Consider the following 21,879-nt stretch of genomic DNA (forward strand, 5'->3'; position numbering starts at 1 on the left):
AGTAGATGGGCCAGGGTGTACATGCACATTCCAGATGTCATCAACAGTAGATGGGCCAGGGTGTACATGCACATTCCAGATGTCATCAACAGTAGATGGGCTAGGGTGTACATGCACATTCCAGATGTCATCAACAGTAGATGGGCCAGGGTGTACATGCACATTCCAGATGTCATCAACAGTAGATGGGCCAGGGTGTACATGCACATTCCAGATGTCATCAACAGTAGATGGGCCAGGGTGTACATGCACATTCCAGATGTCATCAACAGTAGATGGGCCAGGGTGTACATGCACATTCCAGATGTCATCAACAGTAGATGGGCCAGGGTGTACATGCACATTCCAGATGTCATCAACAGTAGATGGGCCAGGGTGTACATGCACATTCCAGATGTCATCAACAGTAGATGGGCCAGGGTGTACATGCACATTCCAGATGTCATCAACAGTAGATGGGCCAGGGTGTACATGCACATTCCAGATGTCATCAACAGTAGATGGGCCAGGGTGTACATGCACATTCCAGATGTCATCAACAGTAGATGGGCCAGGGTGTACATGCACATTCCAGATATCATCAACATATCATCAACAGTAGTTGGGCCAGGGTGTACATGCACATTCCAGATATCATCAACAGTAGATGGGCCAGGGTGTACATGCACATTCCAGATATCATCAACAGTAGATGGGCCAGGGTGTACATGCACATTCCAGATATCATCAACAGTAGATGGGCCAGGGTGTACATGCACATTCCAGATGTCATCAACAGTAATACAGTCAAGGCACGGCAGAGGACAGGGAGAGCTCATAGGACAGGGAGAGCTCATAGGACAGGGAGAGCTCATAGGACAGGGAGAGCTCATAGGACAGGGAGAGCTCATAGGACAGGGAGAGCTCATAGGACAGGGAGACCTCTGCAGTGCCGATTTATGACATCTGAATGTGCATCAGATGGCAAAAATATCAAATTGTACAGCAATTTCATCAGGTAACATGAATACAAAGCCAGTGAGAGGTGGCTAGAATAGGATGGGAGGCCAAAAGTCTGTAACCAATAGAGAGTCAGTCCCGAGTCTGGGGACAAACAGTCTGTCCCACGGTTGGGTAAAGAAACAAAGTACTGGGCCTTGTTTCCGAATGTATCAGGGACGTTCCGTTTGAATTTGGCCAATGTTTTAGATATTCCTGCAATAATCTATTTACATTTCCTTAGGGGGAAGGATGTTCACATAAATTTGCAAATCTAAAATAATTATTGGGAAATAATTAACTCAAGTTATCCAATGTGTGATATTTTGGACTGAACCCAGGCCTCTTGAAGGACGCCTCAAAGTCTGTGTTGGTGTCATTTCAAGTTTTATTGTCACGTGCACAAGTACAGTGACATGACTTCATTGCAAGCTCTTTCCCAACGATGCAGTAATCAATATCTGTAGTTCCATAAAGTCAAGTAGAACAAAAACACACAGTAAATATTTGAAACATTTGAAACGTTGTGCTCTGAAACATAAGTAGTGTTTATATTTTTGAGTGGGCTCTACTTATTTATGAGTTATGATCTGTTTTAGAAGAATATAAAGGTTCTGCCTCGGCTGTCTCGTTATTGTGAAAGACTATTATCGTCATTTGGTTGTCATCTAATGATTGGTTGCAGGTTGTTTTTGGAGAAATACTTGTTTGTTGTATTTTAACAAATGCCTCTCCTTGACAGATAACCTTGGTGTTTACATCTGTAAACAAAAAGGATCTCCTCAGGATATCTACGTTTCTGATTGTTTAGCTATGAAATTCAAAACGTTGAACGTGGACGAGTTGGCAAATGTGTAAGTACCTCCATCTGAAAATGTACCAAATACTTTGTTTGTGACGACATGAAGCATCACAATAACTGGTGGGCTGTTCATGAAGAGAAACATTTGATCAATTAATGAACTAAACTAATCTCCTTCATCAAACTTCTGGCCTTAAAGCTGGAATCCTTCATTGAAGCAATAACAAAGCAGCCACCCGCCTGTTTTTTGGTAAAAAGCTGAGGGATGGGCCTGGAGTAATGTAACCATTCTCAAATTCAGAGCGAGTGCTATGTATGGATGGAAGAACCATCCATGACATCAAAATGATAGTTTTAACCATGTTCTGAGGCTATACAGTATTTCATCACATTTTTTTTTTTTTTTTTACAAACATTGGGAGTAAAACAATCTTATATGTTGGGTTCAGATGGGATACGACAGTTGAACTACGCTCATGAGGCATTTATAAGTTGTATTTTTCACAAATAAATGTGTATATATCATTAATTGATGAGTCCAAAATGGGTGCAGCAATGAATGATTCTAGCTTTAAGCCTGTTCTACCTCATCCTGTTAAAGTGTGATGGACATGAATAGTGATATGTGCTTCGCTAATCTTCAGACTTGCGAAATGCTGTATAATGTAGGTTATCTGGCAGCATAACGAGATTCATTATTTAAAAGCTGGGGTACAGGGCTGAATGGCTTTAATAATGAACAAATCAAATGCATTACAGTCCATAATATAGTTGTATCTATGGAAACTCAGAGTGGGTTCTATTTCTATGGTGAACTTGTTGCAGCTACAGCTCATAATGCTCATAATGCCATGTCCCTTTTATTCCTGCTGTTTTTCATATCTCAGAATGAGACATCAGAAGTGACCTGACCTTCATGACCACCAGGACTCCTAAAGAGGCCATACTGGTAATTCAAGATATTCTGATAAACAGTTGAAGTCGGAAGTTTACATACACTTAGGTTGGAGTCATTAAAACCTGTTTTTCAACCACTCCACAAATTTCTTGTTAACAAACTATAGTTTTGGCAAGTCGGTTAGTAATTTTTCCAACAATTGTTTACAGACTGTTTCAGAATTCCAGTGGGTCAGAAGTTTACATACACTAGGTTGACTGGGCCTTTAAACAGCTTGGAAAATTCCAGAAAAGGATGTCATGGCTTTAGAAGCCTCTCGCTCGTTGACATAATTTGAGTCAATTGGAGGTGTACCTGTGGATTGGAAAATCAAAAGAAATCAGCCAAGACCCCAGAAAATAAATTTTAGACCTCCACAAGTCTGGTTCATCCTTGGGAGCAATTTCCAAACGCCTGAATGCTCATCTGTACAAACAATAGTACGCAAGTATAAACACCATGGGACCACGCAGCCGTCATTCCGCTCAAGAAGGAGACTCGTTCTGTCTCCTAGAAATGAACGTACTTTGGTGTGAAAAGTGCAAATCAATCCCAGAACAACAGCAAAGGACCTTGTGAAGACGCTGGAGGAAACAGGTACCAAGTATCTATATTCCACAGTAAACAAGTCCTATATTGACATAACCTGAAAGGCTGCTCAGCAAGGAAGAAGCCACTGCTCCAAAACCGCCACAAAAAAAGACAGACTAAGGTTTGCAACTGCACATGGGGACAAAGATCTGACTTTTTGGAGAAATGTCCTCTGGTCTGATGAAACAAATATAGAACTGTTTGGCCATAATGAACATTGTTATGTTTGGAGGAAAAGGGGGAGGCTTGCAAGCTGAAGAACACCATCCCAACCGTGAAGCATGGGGGTGGCAGCATCTTGTTGTGGGTGTGCTTTGCTGCATGAGGGACTGGTGCACTTCACAAATAGATGGCATCATGAGAGAGGAAAGGTATGTGGATATATTGAAGAAACATCTCAAGATATCAGTCAGGAAGTTAAAGCTTAGTCAAAATTGGTTCTTCCAAATGGACAATGACCCCAAGCACACTTCCAAAGTTGTGGCAAAATGGCTTAAGGACAACAAAGTCAAGGTATTGGAGTGGCCATCACAAAGCCCTGACCTCAATCCCATAGAACATTTGTGGGCAGAACTGAAAAAGCGTGTGCGAGCAAGGAGGCCTACAAACCTGACAGTTACACCAGCTCTGTCAGGAGGAATGGGCCAAAATTCACCCAACTTATTGTGGGAAGCATTGTGGAAGGCTACCCGAAAAGTTTGGCCAAAATTCACCCAACTTAAATCATTCTCTCTACTATTATTCTGACATTTCACATTCTTAAAATACTTTTTTTACTAGGATTAATTGTCAGGAATTGTGAAAAACTGAGTTTAAATGTATTTGGCTAAGGTGTATGTAAACTACCGACTTCAACTGTATATCATACATATTTGTGATAATTAAGATATAATTAATGATATACACTACTGGTCAAAGGATTTAGAACTACCTTCTCATTCAAGGGGTTTTCTTTATTTTTTTACTATTTTCTACATTGTAGAATAATAGTGAAGACATCAACACTAGGAAATTACATACATGGAATCATGTAGTAACCAAAAGTGTTAAACAATTCAAAATAGATTGCAAAGCTGTCATCAAGGCAAAGGATGGCTATTTGAAGAATCTATATATATTTTGAACACTTCTTTTAGTTACTACATGATTGCATATGTGTTATTTCATAGTTTTGATATTTTCACTATTATTCTATAATATAGAAAATAGTAAAAAATAAAAACCCTTGAATGAGTAGATGATCTAAAACTTTTGACCGGTAGTGTATATGATATATATATGTATGTGTGTATATGTATATGTGTGTATATATATATATATATATATATATATATATATATATATATATATATATATATGTATATATGTGTATTGTGGCAAACCTCTTCAAGGTTAGGAGCGTTTGTCACAAACTAAGTGGTAAACTGTCACCAAATCACCCAAGAATGAGAGTTCTTTCGAACAGGACAGTACCTGTGTGTTTGTTTCTCTGTCCTGGTCCACCCAGGCCGTAGGCGAGGTCAAGGATAGCAGGGTTCGGTACACAAATCGGGTTCTCGGTAGGTCCAGGTCCAAACGCCAAGTCCAAAACAGTCCAGCTCATACACGGTAAATCCAGCCAATCTCTATTGTCTCTTTCTCTATTGTTCATAGATCCTTCCAGCACTCTCTTCTTCTCTTCCTGGTTTTTCTTGACCCTTTATCTGTGGGCTGGCTCCACCTTCTGAGGGTTCCCCTTGCTTCTGGGACTTGTAGTTTTGGTGGTCGGACATTTTGATCTGTAGTTCTGACAGGGGTGGCCATTTTAGTGATCGGGCAGAGCCCGTTTATTAGTTCTGCTCTCACATATCTGCCATTGTTCACTCGACCCCCTTCTTTGCCACACATCTCTCCCCCTAGATCCGACCCCCTAGGTCGGGCTACCGCAGCAAAATATGCGTGCATGCGGGATAACCCATCCACGTTTCCCATTATGCATCCAGGTGAGTGGGGCATGGTCACTGATGAGGGTGAAGTGGCGCCCCAGCAGGTAGTATTTCAGGCTTTCTAGAGCCCACTTTACTGCCAGCGCCTCTTTCTCATCGACTGAGTAGTTGGTTTCCCCTGGTTCCAGCTTCCTGCTTAAAAACAGGATGGGGTGTTCCACCCCTTCTACCTCTTGGGATAGCACTGCTCCCAAGCCGACCTCTGAGGCATCCGTCTGAACCATAAACTCTCTCTCAAAGTCTGGTACCACCAGCCCTGGATTACAGCAGAGAGCCTCCTGTAATGTCCTAAATGCTTTGGTGGCCCTTTCATCCCATTTGACCATGTTTGGCCCTCTGGCTCTAGTCATGTCGGTAAGTGTGGCGGCCACTGTGGCATAACTTGGGATGAACTTCCGGTAGTAACCGGTCAGCCCTAGGAAGGCTCGAACCTGCTTCTTATTTACTGGTTTCGGCCATTCTCTAATTGCCTTCACCTTCTTATGTTGGGGTTTGATTAACCATCTTCCCACAGTGTATCCCAGATACTCTGTTTCCTCTAACCCCACATAACACTTGGCAGGGTTTACCGTGAGCCCTGCCTTTCTAAGGGCGTCTAACACTGCCTGTACCCGGGGTAAGTGGGATTCCCAATCTGGGCTGTAGATCCCCACGTCATCTAAATAAGCTGCGGCATATGCTTTGTGCGGTTTTAGGACTTTGTCCATGAGCCGTTGAAAGGTGGCTGGGGCCCCGTGTAAGCCGAATGGCATGACGGTGTATTGAAACAAACCGTCAGGTGTTGCAAAGGCTGTCTTTTCTTTGGCCCTGGGGGTCAGAGGAATTTGCCAGTACCCTTTTGTCAGATCAAGAGTCGTAATGTACCGAGCATTACCAATTTTCTCCAGTAGTTTATCTACTCGGGGCATGGGGTAGGCATCAAACTTGGAGATTTCATTTACCTTCCGAAAGTTGTTACAGAACCGCAAAGACCCATCGGGTTTGGAGACCATCACAATTGGGCTAGACCACTCACTATGTGACTCTTCGATCACTCCAGCTGTCAACATTTTCTCTGCCTCTGCTCTAATCGCGGCCCGTCGAGCCTCGGGTACCCGATATGGCCTCATACTCACTTTTCTCCCTGGTAGGGAAACGATATCATGAGCCGTAACCTCAGTTCGGCCAGGTACCTCTGAAAACACATCTCTGTTTTTCTGGATCAGGGTCTTTACTTCCTGTACTTGTGCTGGGGACAGAGTGGGTGAAATATTTACTTTGGCTGTCTCCTGGGGATTTTCATGATGAAGTGGGGGAAACTATTAGGCATCATCCCAACATTTATGTGAGTACCATCTACGACCTGCACATCTGCTCTGGCTTGCTGCAGGGTTGGATCCTGGTTTTGGGCCGTCCCAAAAGTAGTCAAGGACCCTGCCAGGTCTGCGGGTTCTAGATCGTCGTCCTCTGGATTCAGATCGACCCCAGCCCCACTCGTACCGGGCTGTTCGTTATCAGCGAGGTTTGCCACTTCATCCTCCTCCTCCCCTACTAGCACCTGTGATGTTGTCCCCTGGGAGACCTCTTTTCCTGGCTTTGGTTGAAGGCCCCATGCTTCTTCCTGCTTGGTCAGGGTTGTTGGCTTCTCAAATATGCCATTCTTGTGGCCTAACTTCGCAAAGTTAGGAAAGTCTCTACCCAATATTACATCATATGGCATCTTTGGGACCACGCCGACCTCATAATCCAGCAGACCGTCCTCTGTTTGTATGCTCACTAAGGCTGTGGGGTACAGACGGGTATCCCCATGAATGCATGTAACACTGATATCCTGTCTTGTATCCAGTTTATGATTCGGCACTAGGCTTGCAACGACCAGGGTTAGCATACTGCCGGAATCCAGCAGTGCTTCAACCTCTTTCCCTTCAACCTTCACCCTGCACATATGTTTGTTTCTTGATCTTTCAAGTACAGTGGTTACAACAGGACATGCATATACCGTATATCATCTTCATTTTCACCTAGGTTACATTGCATTGGCTCTTCTTTAATAGGGCAGTAGGCTGCAATATGTCCTGGTTGATTACAATTGTAACAGATAATAGGGGTTCGGGGGGAGACCCCCTCGACACCCAGTCCCGGTTTCCGTTTTTTCCCTTAGTGTCTCGGCCTGATTCTGATTCTTTCCTCATGGCCCCACGCTGCTCTCTTCCCCCTCTATATGCTGGGACAGCCTTACACTGTCCGCTGGTTTGCCCATGCCTGGGGAACGGGAATCTTTCCTCCTGTGCCTGCTCAGCTGTTCCTGCCATACAATACCGTTCAACCAGGCCCACGAGATGGTCGGCGGAAAGTACCTCGTTCTGGCCAACCCATCGTCTCACTTCTTGGGGTAGACCTCGCTGAAACTGGTTGAGTACGATGGTCTCGACGATCTCGGCGGATGACCGGGTCTCTGGTCGCAACCATTTCTGTGCCAGGTGAATCAAGTCGAACATCTGTGTTCGTGGGGGTTGTCCCGGTCGGTAGGACCACTGGTGGAAGCGGTGTGCCCTCACGGTATTGGTCACTCCCAGTCTAATCAGAATCTCTCCCTTTAGTTTATCGTAATCCTGTGCATCTTTCAACTCCAGGTCGAAATACGCTTTTTGAGCGTCCCCTGCCAGGTATGGTGCCAGAAGCCCTGCCCATTCTTCTTTCGGCCACTTCTCCTTCTCTGCCGTCCTTTCGAAGGTGGTAAGATATGCTTCAAAATCATCCTGCGCTGTCATTCTTTGAAGAAAATGATTGGCCCTCCTCTGGGTATTTGCAGCTGGTAATTGAGCCCCAATTTGGTCCGCTAGCCCCTTTAGGCCTTCTCTTAACTCCCGGGTGTTTCTCTCTTGCTCTTCTCTGAGCAGCTGGTTGGTGCGGTGCTGGACCTGTTACGTGTCCTGATACATTCGCATTGCATCCTGATGAGCTATTTGTTGAGCTCTAGTTGCCTCTTGTTGGGCGGCCGTCGCTTGTATTTCTTGTAACAGGGCCTGAAAATGAATTACTTCAAAATCATACCATGTGATTTTCTGGGTTTTTGTTTTAGATTCCGTCTCTCACAGTTGAAGTGTACCTATGATAAAAATTAGAGACCTCTACATGCTTTGTAAGTAGGGAAACCTGCAAAATCGGCAGTGTAACAAATACTTGTTCTCCCCACTGTAACTCTGCAATGTTGGGTTGTATTGGAGAGAGTCTCAGTATTAAATCATTTTCCACAAACAGTCTTTGCCTGTATTTAGTTTTCATGCTAGTGAGGGCCGAGAATCCACTCTCATATAGGTACGTGGTTGCAAAGGGAATCAGTGTCTTAGTGCGATTTGACAAGACCAGACCCCGTGTTGCGTCCCATGTACACACTCTAATTGTATGAACGGTTGAAAAACTGCTCACACCAGAATGGGTTCATTTAGATTTGACAATGATGACATTGGTTGCCACCAGGGTGCTGCAGAGTTTTCACAGTTTTTGATAAGGCCCTTAAATGCACACCCAGCATCTGGTGAGGTGCTGAGTCACTCCTTGACGTGGTCAGTATGGCCCTTGCTACTGGTGAGCTGCAGTCAAGAGAATTATCTTCCACCCTTGAACAACAAGGTCATAAACATTTTCAAAGCTGATTAATACACCGTTATGTCCATATTTCCTTCTGATAGACTAGCTATAAGTAGCTAATATTAAAGAGATGAGGTTAGGTAGGGATTGTTTCCAATTAGTGTAAATGTGATAATCATGGGGGTTTTGTGTTTGTGCAAAAGTCCCTTCTCTATCCACCATAACCCGGAAACCGATAAGTGGTGAGGAGTTTGTCAATTTGTTAGTAGGCAAACTGTCCTCTTTAAATCTGCCACAACCCCTTTGAATCAGCTATTGTTTTCTTGAAAGAGAAAAGCATTGTAAGCATGTAGGAACGATATGCTACTGATGCTTTTATCAACAAAATGACCTGTACAACTAGCTACATTTATTTTGGGATTCCACCCTGTAAATGTAATTTGCCTGATGACGCGCAATTGGAGAAGGAGAGGCTCATTTCATACAAGTGCATTTTCGTCACTTTCCCCCCTCCCCGCCTCTCCTTGACTACCTTTGACCTTTTTTCAAAAGGAGAACAGATATGAGAGGACATGGGTATATTGAAAGAGCCATAAACTATAATATATTAATCATAATGTTTTAGATACCATAATACAATTTGTACCGTATTACAGGGGAAATTCATGCTAAGTGTATAATTTGCAATGTTATAATGCGTCTTACTGCTGATTTCTATCCTTTGGTGTGCCAATTTCCAATTACATTTAGTCAACATATTCACAAATGGTGGCTTTGAACACAGTTTTTAGGTTTAGATTGATTTATGTTCATAGCTAGCTAGCAGCACAAGCGAATATGATGCAGGTAGCTTAGACCACATATCCTAGTGAATATGACTCAGGTAGCTTCGGTTTCATTTTCATCCAGCCTTACCCTTTCCAAGAAATGAAAGGTGCAAACAGAACCTGAAAATTCAGAACAACTCAGCACTACCAGTGGAGCAACATCAATCTGCCAAGGTAACGTTTAACACATTGTTAAGAAAAATAGAGACAGAAACTTAAAAGGGCAACATCCAACAAGGAAAATATGTAATTTTATAATATTTCAACTGAATTCCAAACTTTGGCTACAGCTGATACATTTACATTATACAATCTCCATTCTATTCTAGCCTTTGTTTTTATCAAGTGAAGTAGGCCCTAAAACCAATTAGAAACAAATAGTTGTCAATGCTAACACGTCTTATTTTACAGGTTTATTCTCATTTGTCAGAGATTAAAGTCCAGTGCCTGTGCCATTGTCATTAACTATTTGATGTTTTATCTTTATGTTGTTCTAGATGGATAAGATGTTCAAATTTCTTCAAAAGCACAGACTGGAGCCCTACTATAAAAAATTTCTCACTTTTGGTGTCAAAGATGAGAGCGATTTCATTGATGGCGTAAATGGTGAAGATTTAGACAAAATGGGTAAGGTCACAGACTTGTAACTGACTTAATGACACCGTATTAATGCTGTGCAATTCTTTAGCTTGATGAGGCTTAAACCATTAAGTCATAGCTAAGAGTCATTTATTATTATACATCCCCAAGTCCTTATCAACAAAAATGCTAACACACACTCTCAACCTGTTTTTGTGCATATCTGCTGATGTAGTGAGCCTACAGTAGCTAGTTGTTCTCAATCAGACTAACCTACTGGTGAAAATCGAATTAATCTATGCCAGTTAGACTTGCATGTCCGCTAACACTAAAAACAGGTCTAACGAGTAGCATACGGCGTACCATGGTTATAAGGTGAATTCACCAATTTGTAAGTCGCTCTGGATAAGAGTGTCTGCCAAATGACTTAAATGTAAATGTAAATGTTTTAAATGCATGCTGCATGCCAGGACCTAAAGGGTTGTGGTTACTGTCACACCCTGACATGTTTCACCTGTCCTGTGCTTGTCTCCACCCCCCACCAGGTGTCTCCAATTTGTCCCCATTATCTCCTGTGTATTTATACCTGCATTTTCTGTTTGTTGCCAGTTTGTCTGTCAAGTCCTACCAGCGTGATTTCCTGTTGCTATAGTTGCTGGTTTCTAATCCTCCTGGTTTTGGCCATTCTGCTTGCCCTAATCCTACCTGTTTATCGCTAACTTGGATTTCTGACCATTCTGCCTGCCCCGAGCCTGCCTGCCATTCTGTACTTTACTGGCACTGCCCAGGATTACTGACCTCTGCCTGCCCTTGACCTGTTGTTTGCCTGCACCCTGTTTTGTAATAAACTGTCTGCATCTGGGTCTTATCCTGAGTCCTGATAGTTACGGTATGAATGGTTGTTTTTTTGCCATTTCGTGTAGGTTTCATTTTATTATTATTTTTTTTACATTTGACCCCCTTTTCTCCCCAATTTCGTGGTATCCAACTGTCAGTAGTAACTATCTTGTCTCATCGCTACAACTCCCGTACGGGCTCGGGAGAGACTAAGGTCGAAAGCCATGCGTCCTCTGAAACACAACCCAACCAAGCCGCACTGCTTCTTAGCACAGCGCGCATCGAACCCAGAAGCCAGCCGCACCAATGTGTCAGAGGAAACACTGTGCACCTGGCGACCTGGTTAGCGTGCACTGCGCCCGGCCCGCCACAGGAGTCGCTAGTGCACGATTAGACAAGGATATCCCTACCGGCCAAACCCTCCCTAACCCGGACAACGCTGGGCCAATTGTGCGTCGCCCCACGGGCCTCCCGGTCGCGACCGGCTGCGACAGAGCCTGGGCGCGAACCCAGAGTCGCTGGTGGCACAGCCTTAGACCACTGCGCCATCCGGGAGGCCCTCGTGTAGGTTTCATAACCTTAATAACGTCATTTTTTTCTGAACAGGTTTAAGTCAATTAGAGAAGATTCGCTTTGAAAAAATGAAAGATTCCATCCGAAGACTCAGAGCGCCACAGCAAGCGATGCCTGTACAAAAATCAATGGAGGCTTTTAATCTGCAGTACACATACCCCCACTGTCCTGAGCTAAAAGAGATCAGAGGTGAGACATACTGTAGTTGTAGGTCTTATAGGAAAGAAGGGATCATTTTATTCAGAGAGCTTCTAAAACTCATATCAAAAGCATCATGTCCCTGATCCGTCATTATGCCCCTCTTTGTGGAATGCCTCATGCTTGACCCTCAGTACAATTTTGAATGCAGACATGGATCCTGCTACCAACACCGTTGAAGACCTGATGCTAAGGATCTGCCACCAAGAGGGCATTGAGAACTCTAAAGCTGTGTGCCTCTACACCATTGAGGGAATGCCTCTAACTGATGATCCTTTCTTCAACACATGTAAGTTAACCAGATATAGTTTGCGTAATTCCTTTTGTGTTGTCCACATCACAGCTCCTCGATGTGCATTATTTCCATAGAACTCATAGCCCCTTGTATTGACATGGGGTGGCATCCATAGCTCAATACAGTTGAAGTCGGAAGTTTACATACACTTAGGTTGGAGTCATTAAAACTTATTTTTCAACCACCCCACAAAATTCTTGTTAACAAACTATAGTTTTGGCAAGTCGGTGAGGACATCTACTTTGTGCATGACACAAGTCATTTTTCCAACAATCTTTTCCATACAGATTATTTCACTTATAATTCACTGTATCACAATTCCAGTGGGTCAGAAGTTTACATACACTAAGTTGACGGCCTTTAAACAGCTTGGAAAATTCCAGAAAATTATGTCATGGCTTTAGAAGCTTCTGATAGGCTAATTGACATCATTTGAGTCAATTGGAGGTGTACATGTGGATGTATTTCAAAGCCAACCTTCAAACTCAGTGCCTCTCTGCTTTACATCATGGGAAAATCAAAAGAAATCAGCCAAGACCTCAGAATAAAAATTGTAGACCTCAACAAGTCTGGTTAATCCTTGGGAGCAATTTCCAAACGCCTAAAAGGTACCACGTTCATCTGCACAAACAATAGTACGCAAGTATAAACACCATGGGTCCACTCAGCCATAACCGCTCAGGAAGGAGACGCGTTCTGTTTTTTATTTTATTTGATTTATTTCACCATTATTTATCCAGGTAAGCTAGTTGAGAACAAGTTCTCATTTGCAACTGTGACTTGGCCAAGATAAAGCATAGCCGTTCGACACATACAACAACACAGAGTTAAACATGGAATGAACAAAACATCAATAATACAGTAGAGAGAAAAAATAAATAAATGTCTATATACAGTGAGTGCAAATTAGGTCAGATAATGGAGTTAAGGCAATAAATTGGCCATGGTGGCAAAGTAATTACAATATGGCAATTAAACACTGGAATGGTAGATGTGCAAAAGATGGATGTGCAAGTAGAGATACTGTGGTGTAAAAGGAGCAAAATAAAGAAATACAGTATGGGGATGAGGTAGATAGATTGGCTGTATACAGATGGGCTATGAACAGGTGCAGTGATCTGTGAGCTGCTCTGACAGCTGGTTCTTAAAGCTAGTGAGGAAGATGGGAATCTCCAGCTTCAGTGATTTTTGCAGTTCATTCCAGTCAGTGGCAGCAGAGAACTGGAAGGAAAGGTGACCAAAGGAGGAGTTGGCTTTGGGGGTGACAAGTGAGATATACCTGCTGGAGCGTGTGCTACGAGTGGGTACTGCTATGGTGACCAGCGAGCTGAGATAGGGCGGGGCTTTACCTAGCAGAGACTTGTGGATGACCTGCAGCCAGTGGGTTTGGTGACGAGTATGAAGCAAGGGCCAGCCAGCGAGAGCGTACAGGTCGCAGTGGTGGGTAGTATATGGGGCTTAGGTGACAAAACGGATGGCACTGTGATAGACTACATCCAGTTTGCTGAGTAGAGTGTTGGAGGCTATTTTATAGATGACATTGCCGAAGTCCAGGATCGGTAGGATGGTCAGTTTTACGAGGGTATGTTTGGCAGCATGAGTGAAGGAAGCTTTTTTGCAAAGTAGGAAGCCAATTCTAGATTTAATTTTTGATTGGAGATGCTTAATGTGAGTCTGGAAGGAGAGTTTACAGTCGAGCCAGACACCTAGGTATTTGTAGTTATCCACGTATTCTAAGTCATAACTGTCCAGAGTAGTGATGCTGGATGGGCGGGCAGGTGCAGGCAATGATTGGTTGAATAGCATGCATTTAGTTTTATTTGCGTTTAAGAGCAGTTGGAGGCCACGGAAGGAGAGTTGTATGGCATTGAAGCTCGTCTGGAGGTTAGTTAACACAGTGTCCAAAGAAGGGCCAGAAGTATACAGAATGTTGTCATCTGCGTAGAGGTGGATTTGAGAATCCCCAGCAGCAAGAGCCACATTCTTATTGGCAGACTCAACAGCTGTATACATCAATGATATCCATTGATGTATACAGAGAAGAGAGTTGGCCCGAGAATTGAACCCTGTGGCACCCCCATAGAGACTGCCAGAGGTCCGGACAACAGGCCCTCCGATTTGACACACTGAGCTCTATCAGAGAAGTTGTTGGTCAACCAGGCGAGGCAATCATTTGAGAAACCAAGGCTGTTGAGTCTGCCAATAAGAATGTGGTGATTGACAGAGTCGAAAGCCTTGGCCAGATCGATGAATACAGCTGCACAGTAATGTCTCTTATCGATGGCGGTTATGATATCGTTAAGGACCTTGAGCATGGCTGAGGTGCACCCAAGACCAGCTCGGAAACCAGATTGCATAGTGGAGAAGGTACGATGTGATTCAAAATGGTCAGTAATCTGTTTGTTAACTTGGCTTTCGAAGACCTTAGAGATGCAGGGTAGGATAGATATAGGTCTGTAGCAGTTTGGGTCTAGAGTGTCTCCCCCTTTGAAGAGGGGGGTGACCGCGGCAGCTTTCCAATCTTTGGGAATCTCAGACGATACGAAAGAGGTTGAACAGGCTAGTAATAGGGGTTGCAACCATTTCGGCAGATAATTTTAGAAAGAGAGGGTCCAGATTGTCTAGCCCGGCTGATTTGTAGGGGTCCAGATTTTGCAGCTCTTTCAGAACATCAGCTATCTGGATTTGGGTGAAGGAGAAATGAGGGAGGCTTGGGCAGGTTGCTGTGGAGGGTGCCGGGCATTTGGCCGGGGTAGGGGTAGCCAGGTGGAAAGCATGGCCAGCCGTAGAGAAATGCTTATTGAAATTCTCAATTATAGTGGATTTATCGGTTGTAACAGTGTTTCCTAGCCTCAGAGCAGTGGGTAGCTGGGATGAGGTGCTCTTATCCTCCATGGACTTTACAGTGTACCAGAACTTTTTTGAGTTTGTACTGCAGGATGCAATTTTCTGTTTAAAAAAGCTAGCCTTAGCTTCCCTAACTGCCTGTGTATATTGGTTCCTAATTTCCCTGAAACGTTGCATATCACGGGGGCTATTCGATGCTCATGCTCTGTCTCCTATAGATGAACGTACTTTGGTGCGAAAAGTGCAAATCAATCCCAGAACAACAGCAAAGGACCTTGTGAAGATTCTGGAGGAAACAGGTACGAAAGTATCTATATCCACAGTAAAACGAGTCCTATATCGAAATAACCTGAAAGGCCACTCAGCAAGGAAGAAGCCACTGCTCCAAAACCAGCATAAAAAAAGCCAAGGCTGTTGAGTCTGCCATAAAGAATGTGGTGATTGACAGAGTTTGCAACTGCACATGGGGACAAAGATCGTACTTTTTTGAGGAATGTCCTCTGGTCTGATGAAACAAAATAGAACTGTTGGCCATTATGACCATCGTTATGTTTAGAGGAAAGGGGGGGAGGCTTTCAAGCCGAAGAACACCATCCTAACCATGAAGCACGGAGGTGGCAGCATCGTGTTGTGGGGGTGATTTGCTGCAGGAGGGACTGGTACACTTCACAAAATAAATGGCATCATGAGGCAGGAAAATTATGTGGATATATTGAAGCAACATCTCAAGACCTCAGTCAGGAAGTTAAAGCTTGTGTATGTAAACTTCTGACCCACTGGGAATGTGATGAAAGAAATAAAAGCTGAAATAAATCATTCTCTCTACTATTATTTTGACATTTCACATTCTTACAATAAAGTGGTGATCCTAACTGACCTAAGACAGGGAATTTTTACTAGGTTTAAAATGCCAGGAATTGTAAAAAACTGAGTTTAAATATATTTGGCTAAGGTGGCCCGTTCCTGTAGGTTCATGCTCTACAACATCCGCAGAGTACGACCCTGCCTCACACAGGAAGCGGTGCAGGTCCTAATCCAGGCACTTGTCATCTCCCGTCTGGATTACTGCAACTCGCTGTTGGCTGGGCTCCCTGCCTGTGCCATTAAACCCCTACAACTCATCCAGAACGCCGCAGCCCGTCTGGTGTTCAACCTTCCCAGGTTCTCTCATGTCACCCCGCTCCTCCGCTCTCTCCACTGGCTTCCAGTTGAAGCTCGCATCCGCTACAAGACCATGGTGCTTGCCTACGGAGCTGTGAGGGGAACAGCACCGCAGTACCTCCAGGCTCTGATCAGGCCCTACACCCAAACAAGGGCACTGCGTTCATCCACCTCTGACCTGCTCGCCTGCCTACCACTGAGGAAGTACAGTTCCCGCTCAGCCCAGTCAAAACTGTTCGCTGCTCTGGCCCCCCAATGGTGGAACAAACTCCCTCACGACGCCAGGACAGCGGAGTCAATCACCACCTTCCGGAGACACCTGAAACCCCACCTCTTCAAGGAATACCTAGGATAGGATAAAGTAATCCTTCTCACCCCCCCTTAAATGATTTAGATGCACTATTGTAAAGTGGCTGTTCCACTGGATGTCAGAAGGTGAATTCACCAATTTGTAAGGCGCTCTGGATAAGAGCGTCTGCTAAATGACTTAAATGTAAATGTAATGTAATGTGTATGTAAACTTCCGACTTCAACTGTATATGAATGTGATGGTTACATTTCTCCAGCCACCGGGGTAGGGGTAGCCAGGTGGAAAGCATGGCCAGCCGTAGAGAAATGCTTATTGCTTTAGGCCTCATTGATACGAGGTAGCAACTTTAATTCTCTGTACTCCTTAGTCAGTGGGCTTACTACCACTGTATGTAAACATACAGGCCTGCCTACATGCAAATAATAAGGATGAAAATGTGTTTTACAGCTTTACAACTATTTTTAATGCATTAACCTGCCCATATTATTTCAATCAAATAATACTTTCAGCGACACTTTACGTAAGCAGTATTCCAGAGTATCTATAAGAGAATGAATCATTAATTTCATTAATATTCATGTGAATTCTAAAATGACTATACTTATTTGATACAGATACAAATACATGGTGATACATAACATTGATCTATTACAGGATCCATACTGTATATAAATCTGTTACGATCATAGGAAAGTTTTGGGAATTGTAATCTACTTCAATATATTTTGAGGGAAAATGACATGGAAGATCCCTTGTGTTGACAATCATTTTGAATTTAAATCCTTTTTAGGGTCTTTGAAAGACAGGCACATTCAAAATGGAAGTAAGCTTTATGCCATGTTTACACCCAGGGAGAACCTGAAGCAAGCCCCCCAAACGCCACAGCGAGAGATGAATGACATTATAGGAGAGGATAATGTTCGATGCCACATCATGCTCAAGGTAAATTCATCATGTTAATTAAAAATACAAAGCTCAAAGCAGCAAGGCTTGTAGGACTCAAGTTATTTATTAATAGCTGTTTTTGTATAATTTCAAACAGTAGTTTTGAAAGTTGTGCTCACAAGCCAAAATGGGTCCCCGGAAATGTTGTGCACAATTGTGTACAATGTCATCCATTTCGTATGATATGTTACGTCCTGAAAAAAAAAAAACATATACACTGAACAAAAATATAAACGCCACATGTGCTGGTCCCATGTTTCATGAGCTGAAATAAAATTGTCCATATGCGCAAAATGCTTATTTCTCTCAAAGTATGTTACATTCCTGTTAAAGGCTGTGCATGGTCAATCCGATGTCTGCAGTGGCCGTACAGCATTTTCTGCGATATTGCCTCTGTAGAAGTCAGGGCATTCATACTTCTTGCACTTCTTGCCCAGGAATTGAGTTTCTGTTTATACAGGACCTCCCGCCCCCACCTACTGTCAACCAATCATGTCAATGCAGAGTATACGAAGCCCCCAGCATTGTTCCAGAAATTGGGAGGTGCATGGCATCACCGTACGGAGCTCGATTTGGAGGCTCCTCAATTGCGTCACACCCTACATACGGAGCCTCCGTATCGCATAGGCAGAGTAAGCATAAAATGGCTTTTAGTGAGCTTTTCTCATTTGCCAAGATAATCCATCCACCTGACAGGTGTGGCATATCAAGGAGCTGATTAAACAGTATGATCATAACACAGGTGCACCTTGTGCTGGGGACAATAAAAGGCCACTTTAAAATGTGCAGTGTTGTCACACAACACAATGCCACAGATGTCTCAAGTTGAACAAGCGTGCAATTGGCATGCTGACTGCAGGAATATTCAGCAGAGCTGTTGCCAGATAATTGAATGTTAATTTCTTTACCATATGCTGCCTTCAACATAATTTTAGAGAATTTGGCAGAACGTTCAACCGGCCTCACAAACACAGACCCCACGTAACCACGCCAGCCCAGGACCTCCACATCCTACGGAATCATCTAAGACCAGCCACCCGGACAGCTGATGAAACTGTGGGTTTGCACAACTGAAGAAGTTCTGCACAAACTGTCAGAAACCCTCTCAGGGAAGCTCATCTGCGTGCTCGTCGTCCTCACCAGGGTCTTGACCTGACTGCAGTTCGGCGTCGTCACCGACTTCAGTGGGTAAATGCTCACCTTCGATGGCCACTGGCACGCTAGAGAAGTGTGCTCTTCACGGATGAAACCCGGTTTCAACTGTACCGTGCAGATGGCAGACAGCGTATTTATGGCGTTGTGTGGGCGAGCGGTTTGCTGATGTCAACATTGTGAACACAGTGCCCCATGGTGGCAGCAGGGTTATGGGCAGGCATAAGCTACGGACAACGAACACAATTACATTTTATTGATGGCAATTTTAATGCACAGAGATACCGTGATGAAATCCTGAGGCCCATTGTCGTGCCATTCATCTGCCGCCATCACCGCATGTTTCAAGTTTTAATGTCACATGCACAAGTACAGTGAAATGCCTTTCTTGGAAACTCAAAACCTAACAATGAAATAATCAATAACAATGTATTACTAGAAAAAAAACACAAGAGAAATAAGAATAGGAAATATTTAAAAAGTCAGTTCCAATACCATATTTACATGTGCAGGGATATTGGAGTGATGGAGGTAGATATGTATAGGGGTAAGGTGACAAGGCATCAGGATATAAGATAAACAGAGTAGCAGCAGCTTGTATGTGAGTGGCTGTGTAGAGGCAGTATAAATGTATTTGCATATTATGTGTGAGTGAGTAGTTGTGTGTGTGGGGACTGTAGGGCCCTTTGAGTGTGCATAGAGACTTATTGAAAGAAAAGGTCAATAAAGATACAAGGTAAACTCAGTCTGTGTAGCTATTTTGTTAGTTATTTATCAGTCGTATTGCTGTGGGATAGAAGCTGTTCAAGAGCTTATTGGTGTCAGACTTGATCCACCGGTACCTCTTGCCGTGCAGCACCAGAGAAAATAGTCTATGGCTTGAGTGGTTCGGGTCTTTGATGATTTTCCAGGCCTTCTTTTCACACCGCCAGCTGTAGAGGTCCTGAATGGCAGGGAGCTCGGCCCCAGTAATGTACTGGGCTGTCCGCACAACCCTCTGTAGCTCCATGCGATCAAGGGTGGTGCTATTGCCATACCAAGTAGTGATGCAGCCAGTCAATATTCTCTCAATGGTACAGCTGTAGAACCTTTTCAGGATTTGAAGGCCCATGCCAAACTTTTTCAGCCTTCTGAGGGAGAAGAGTCACTTTCGTGTCTTCTTTACGACTGTGCGTGTGTGTTTGGACCATTTTAAGTCTTTAGTGACTTCTACCTGCTCCACTACCTCCCTGTCGATGTGGATGCTTGCCCAACCGTTTCCTGTCATCCACGATCAGCTCCTTGGTCTTGATGACGTTGAGGGAGGTTGTTGCTCCGGCTCCACACTGCCAGGTCACTGACCTCCCTGTAGGCCGACTCATCATCGTCTGTGATCAGGCCTACCAACATCGTGTCCTTAGTGAACTTGATAATGATGTTGGCGTTGTGTGTGGCCACACAGTTGTGGATGAACAGGGAGTACAGGAGGGGACTACACCCAAGTGGGGCCCCTGTGTTAAGGGTCAGTGTGGAAGATGTGATGTTGCCTACCCTCACCACCTGGGGTTGTCCCATCAGCAAGTCCAGGATACAGTTGCAGAGGGAGGTGTTCAGACCCAGAGTCCTAAGCTTGGTGATGAGCTTGGAGGGGATAATGGTCTTGAATGCTGAGCTGGAGTCAATGAACAGCATTCTCACATAGGTATTCCTCTTATCTAGGTGGGTGAGGGCAGTGTGGAGAGAAATTGAGATTGTGTCGTCTATGGGTCTATTGGGGCGGTATGAAAATTGGAGTGGGTCTAGGGTGACTGGAATGGAGGAGTTAATGTGTGCCATAACCAGCCTCTCAAAGCACTTCATGATTACAGAAATGAGTGCTACAGGGTGGTAGTCATTGTGGCATGAAGTCTTAGAGTTCTTAGGAACAGAAATGATGGTGGTCATCTTAAAACATGTGGGGATTACAGACTGGGACAAGGGGAAGTAGAAAATTACAGTGAATGTGCCTTCCAGCTGTTCTGCGCATGCTATGAGAATGCACCCTGGAATACTGTCGGGGCCCGCGGCCTTGCAGGTGTTGACCTGATTAAAGACCCTTCTCACGTCGGCCTCGGCGAGCCTGATCACACAGTCCTCTGTGTCAGTGAAGGCCCTTACACCCGGCTCGATGTTGTTGGGTCTTCTTTTGTAATCCGTAATGGACTGTAGCCCCTGCCAGATGCGGCCTGTGTTATATGATTACACCTTATTCCTATATTGTTCTTTTGCTTGTTTGATGACTCTGCAGAGGTCATAGTGGGGCTTCTTGTACTTATTCATATTCTCGGCCATAGCATCGGTGTTGTCTACGATAGCTCTGTGTGAGGTAGCCCTGCTCATTAGTTTTCCAGGGCTTTTGGTTGGGGAAGCAGCGAACCCTAACTGTGGGTACAACGTCGCTGAAGCCGGTGACAGAGGTGGTTAGCTCATCAATGTTATTGGCGGAGTCTCAAAACATATTACAATCAGCGCTAGCAAAGCAGTCCTGTAGTATACTGTTTCAGATTCTGCTGAAACAGCGAGTACGCAGTCATGATCTGATTTGCCAAATGGCAGACGAGGGACGGCCTTGTATGCTTGCTTGTGGGTAGAATTGCAGTGGTCGTGGACTTTATCGCCCCTAGTGGCGTTGGAGAAGTGTTGATGGAAGTTGGGTATCACATGTCTTATTGACGCCAAATTAAAATTGGTGGCAACCAGAAAGGCATCCTCTGGGTGTAGGGTTTCCTGCTTTTTTTATAGCCTTGTACAGCTCATTAAGAGCCAGCTTATTCTTTTTATTGTCCTGAGGTGGAATGTAATACAGCGGTCTCGATAACAGCTGAAAACTCAGGAGGTAGAAGGGTTGGAATTTTACTATCAGGTATTCCAAGATGGGTGAACAGTGGGTCGATACTTCCACCGTGCTGGAATTAGCACACCAGTTGGAATTGATGAAGAGGCAAACCCCTCCACCCTCAATTTCCCCGACTCCACTGTCCTGTCCGCCCGGGGAATTGAGAATCCATCGAGTTGGATAGCCTTGGGGGTTAGCTAAGAATATTGCCGTTCCAAGAGTCCCGTTGCTAGCAAATATGCGATCGGAGGTCATCCATCTTATTATCAAGTGACTGTATATTAGCCAGTAGAATGGAAGGAAGAAGTGGTTGGTTTTCGCTTCGCCTTAATCACACCAGGATCCCCCTCTCTTGCCTCTATAATGCCGGTGTTTCCCCTTGGGTAGCCCAAAAATTGGTCTGGAATTACGAGAGCCCAGGGCAGATGAGTCAATGTA

General features: G+C 44.2%; 1 protein-coding gene across 6 annotated transcripts in view; it reads left to right on the forward strand.

The window, feature by feature from the left end:
• Positions 1–1,709: 1,709 nt before the first annotated feature.
• Positions 1,710–21,879, forward strand: part of LOC135555798 (uncharacterized) — a 67,174-nt gene continuing 47,004 nt past the window's right edge. Inside the window, exons 1-6 of one of the 6 annotated variants that reach the window (XM_064988536.1) lie at positions 1,710–1,832; positions 2,668–2,729; positions 10,188–10,317; positions 11,713–11,868; positions 12,029–12,166; positions 17,281–17,432. In XM_064988536.1, the coding sequence (XP_064844608.1) occupies positions 2,697–2,729; positions 10,188–10,317; positions 11,713–11,868; positions 12,029–12,166; positions 17,281–17,432 (609 nt within the window). In that variant the 5' untranslated portion in view covers positions 1,710–1,832; positions 2,668–2,696. Of the gene's footprint in view, positions 1,833–2,667; positions 2,730–4,829; positions 4,917–9,772; positions 9,865–10,187; positions 10,318–11,712; positions 11,869–12,028; positions 12,167–17,280; positions 17,433–21,879 lie in introns of those variants that run through there. The other 5 variants (XM_064988556.1, XM_064988563.1, XM_064988547.1 and 2 more) reach the window with 5 other exon arrangements.

Source organism: Oncorhynchus masou, chromosome 2 (genome assembly GCF_036934945.1).
Source record: "Oncorhynchus masou masou isolate Uvic2021 chromosome 2, UVic_Omas_1.1, whole genome shotgun sequence".
In the NCBI taxonomy this organism is placed as follows: domain Eukaryota; kingdom Metazoa; phylum Chordata; class Actinopteri; order Salmoniformes; family Salmonidae; genus Oncorhynchus; species Oncorhynchus masou.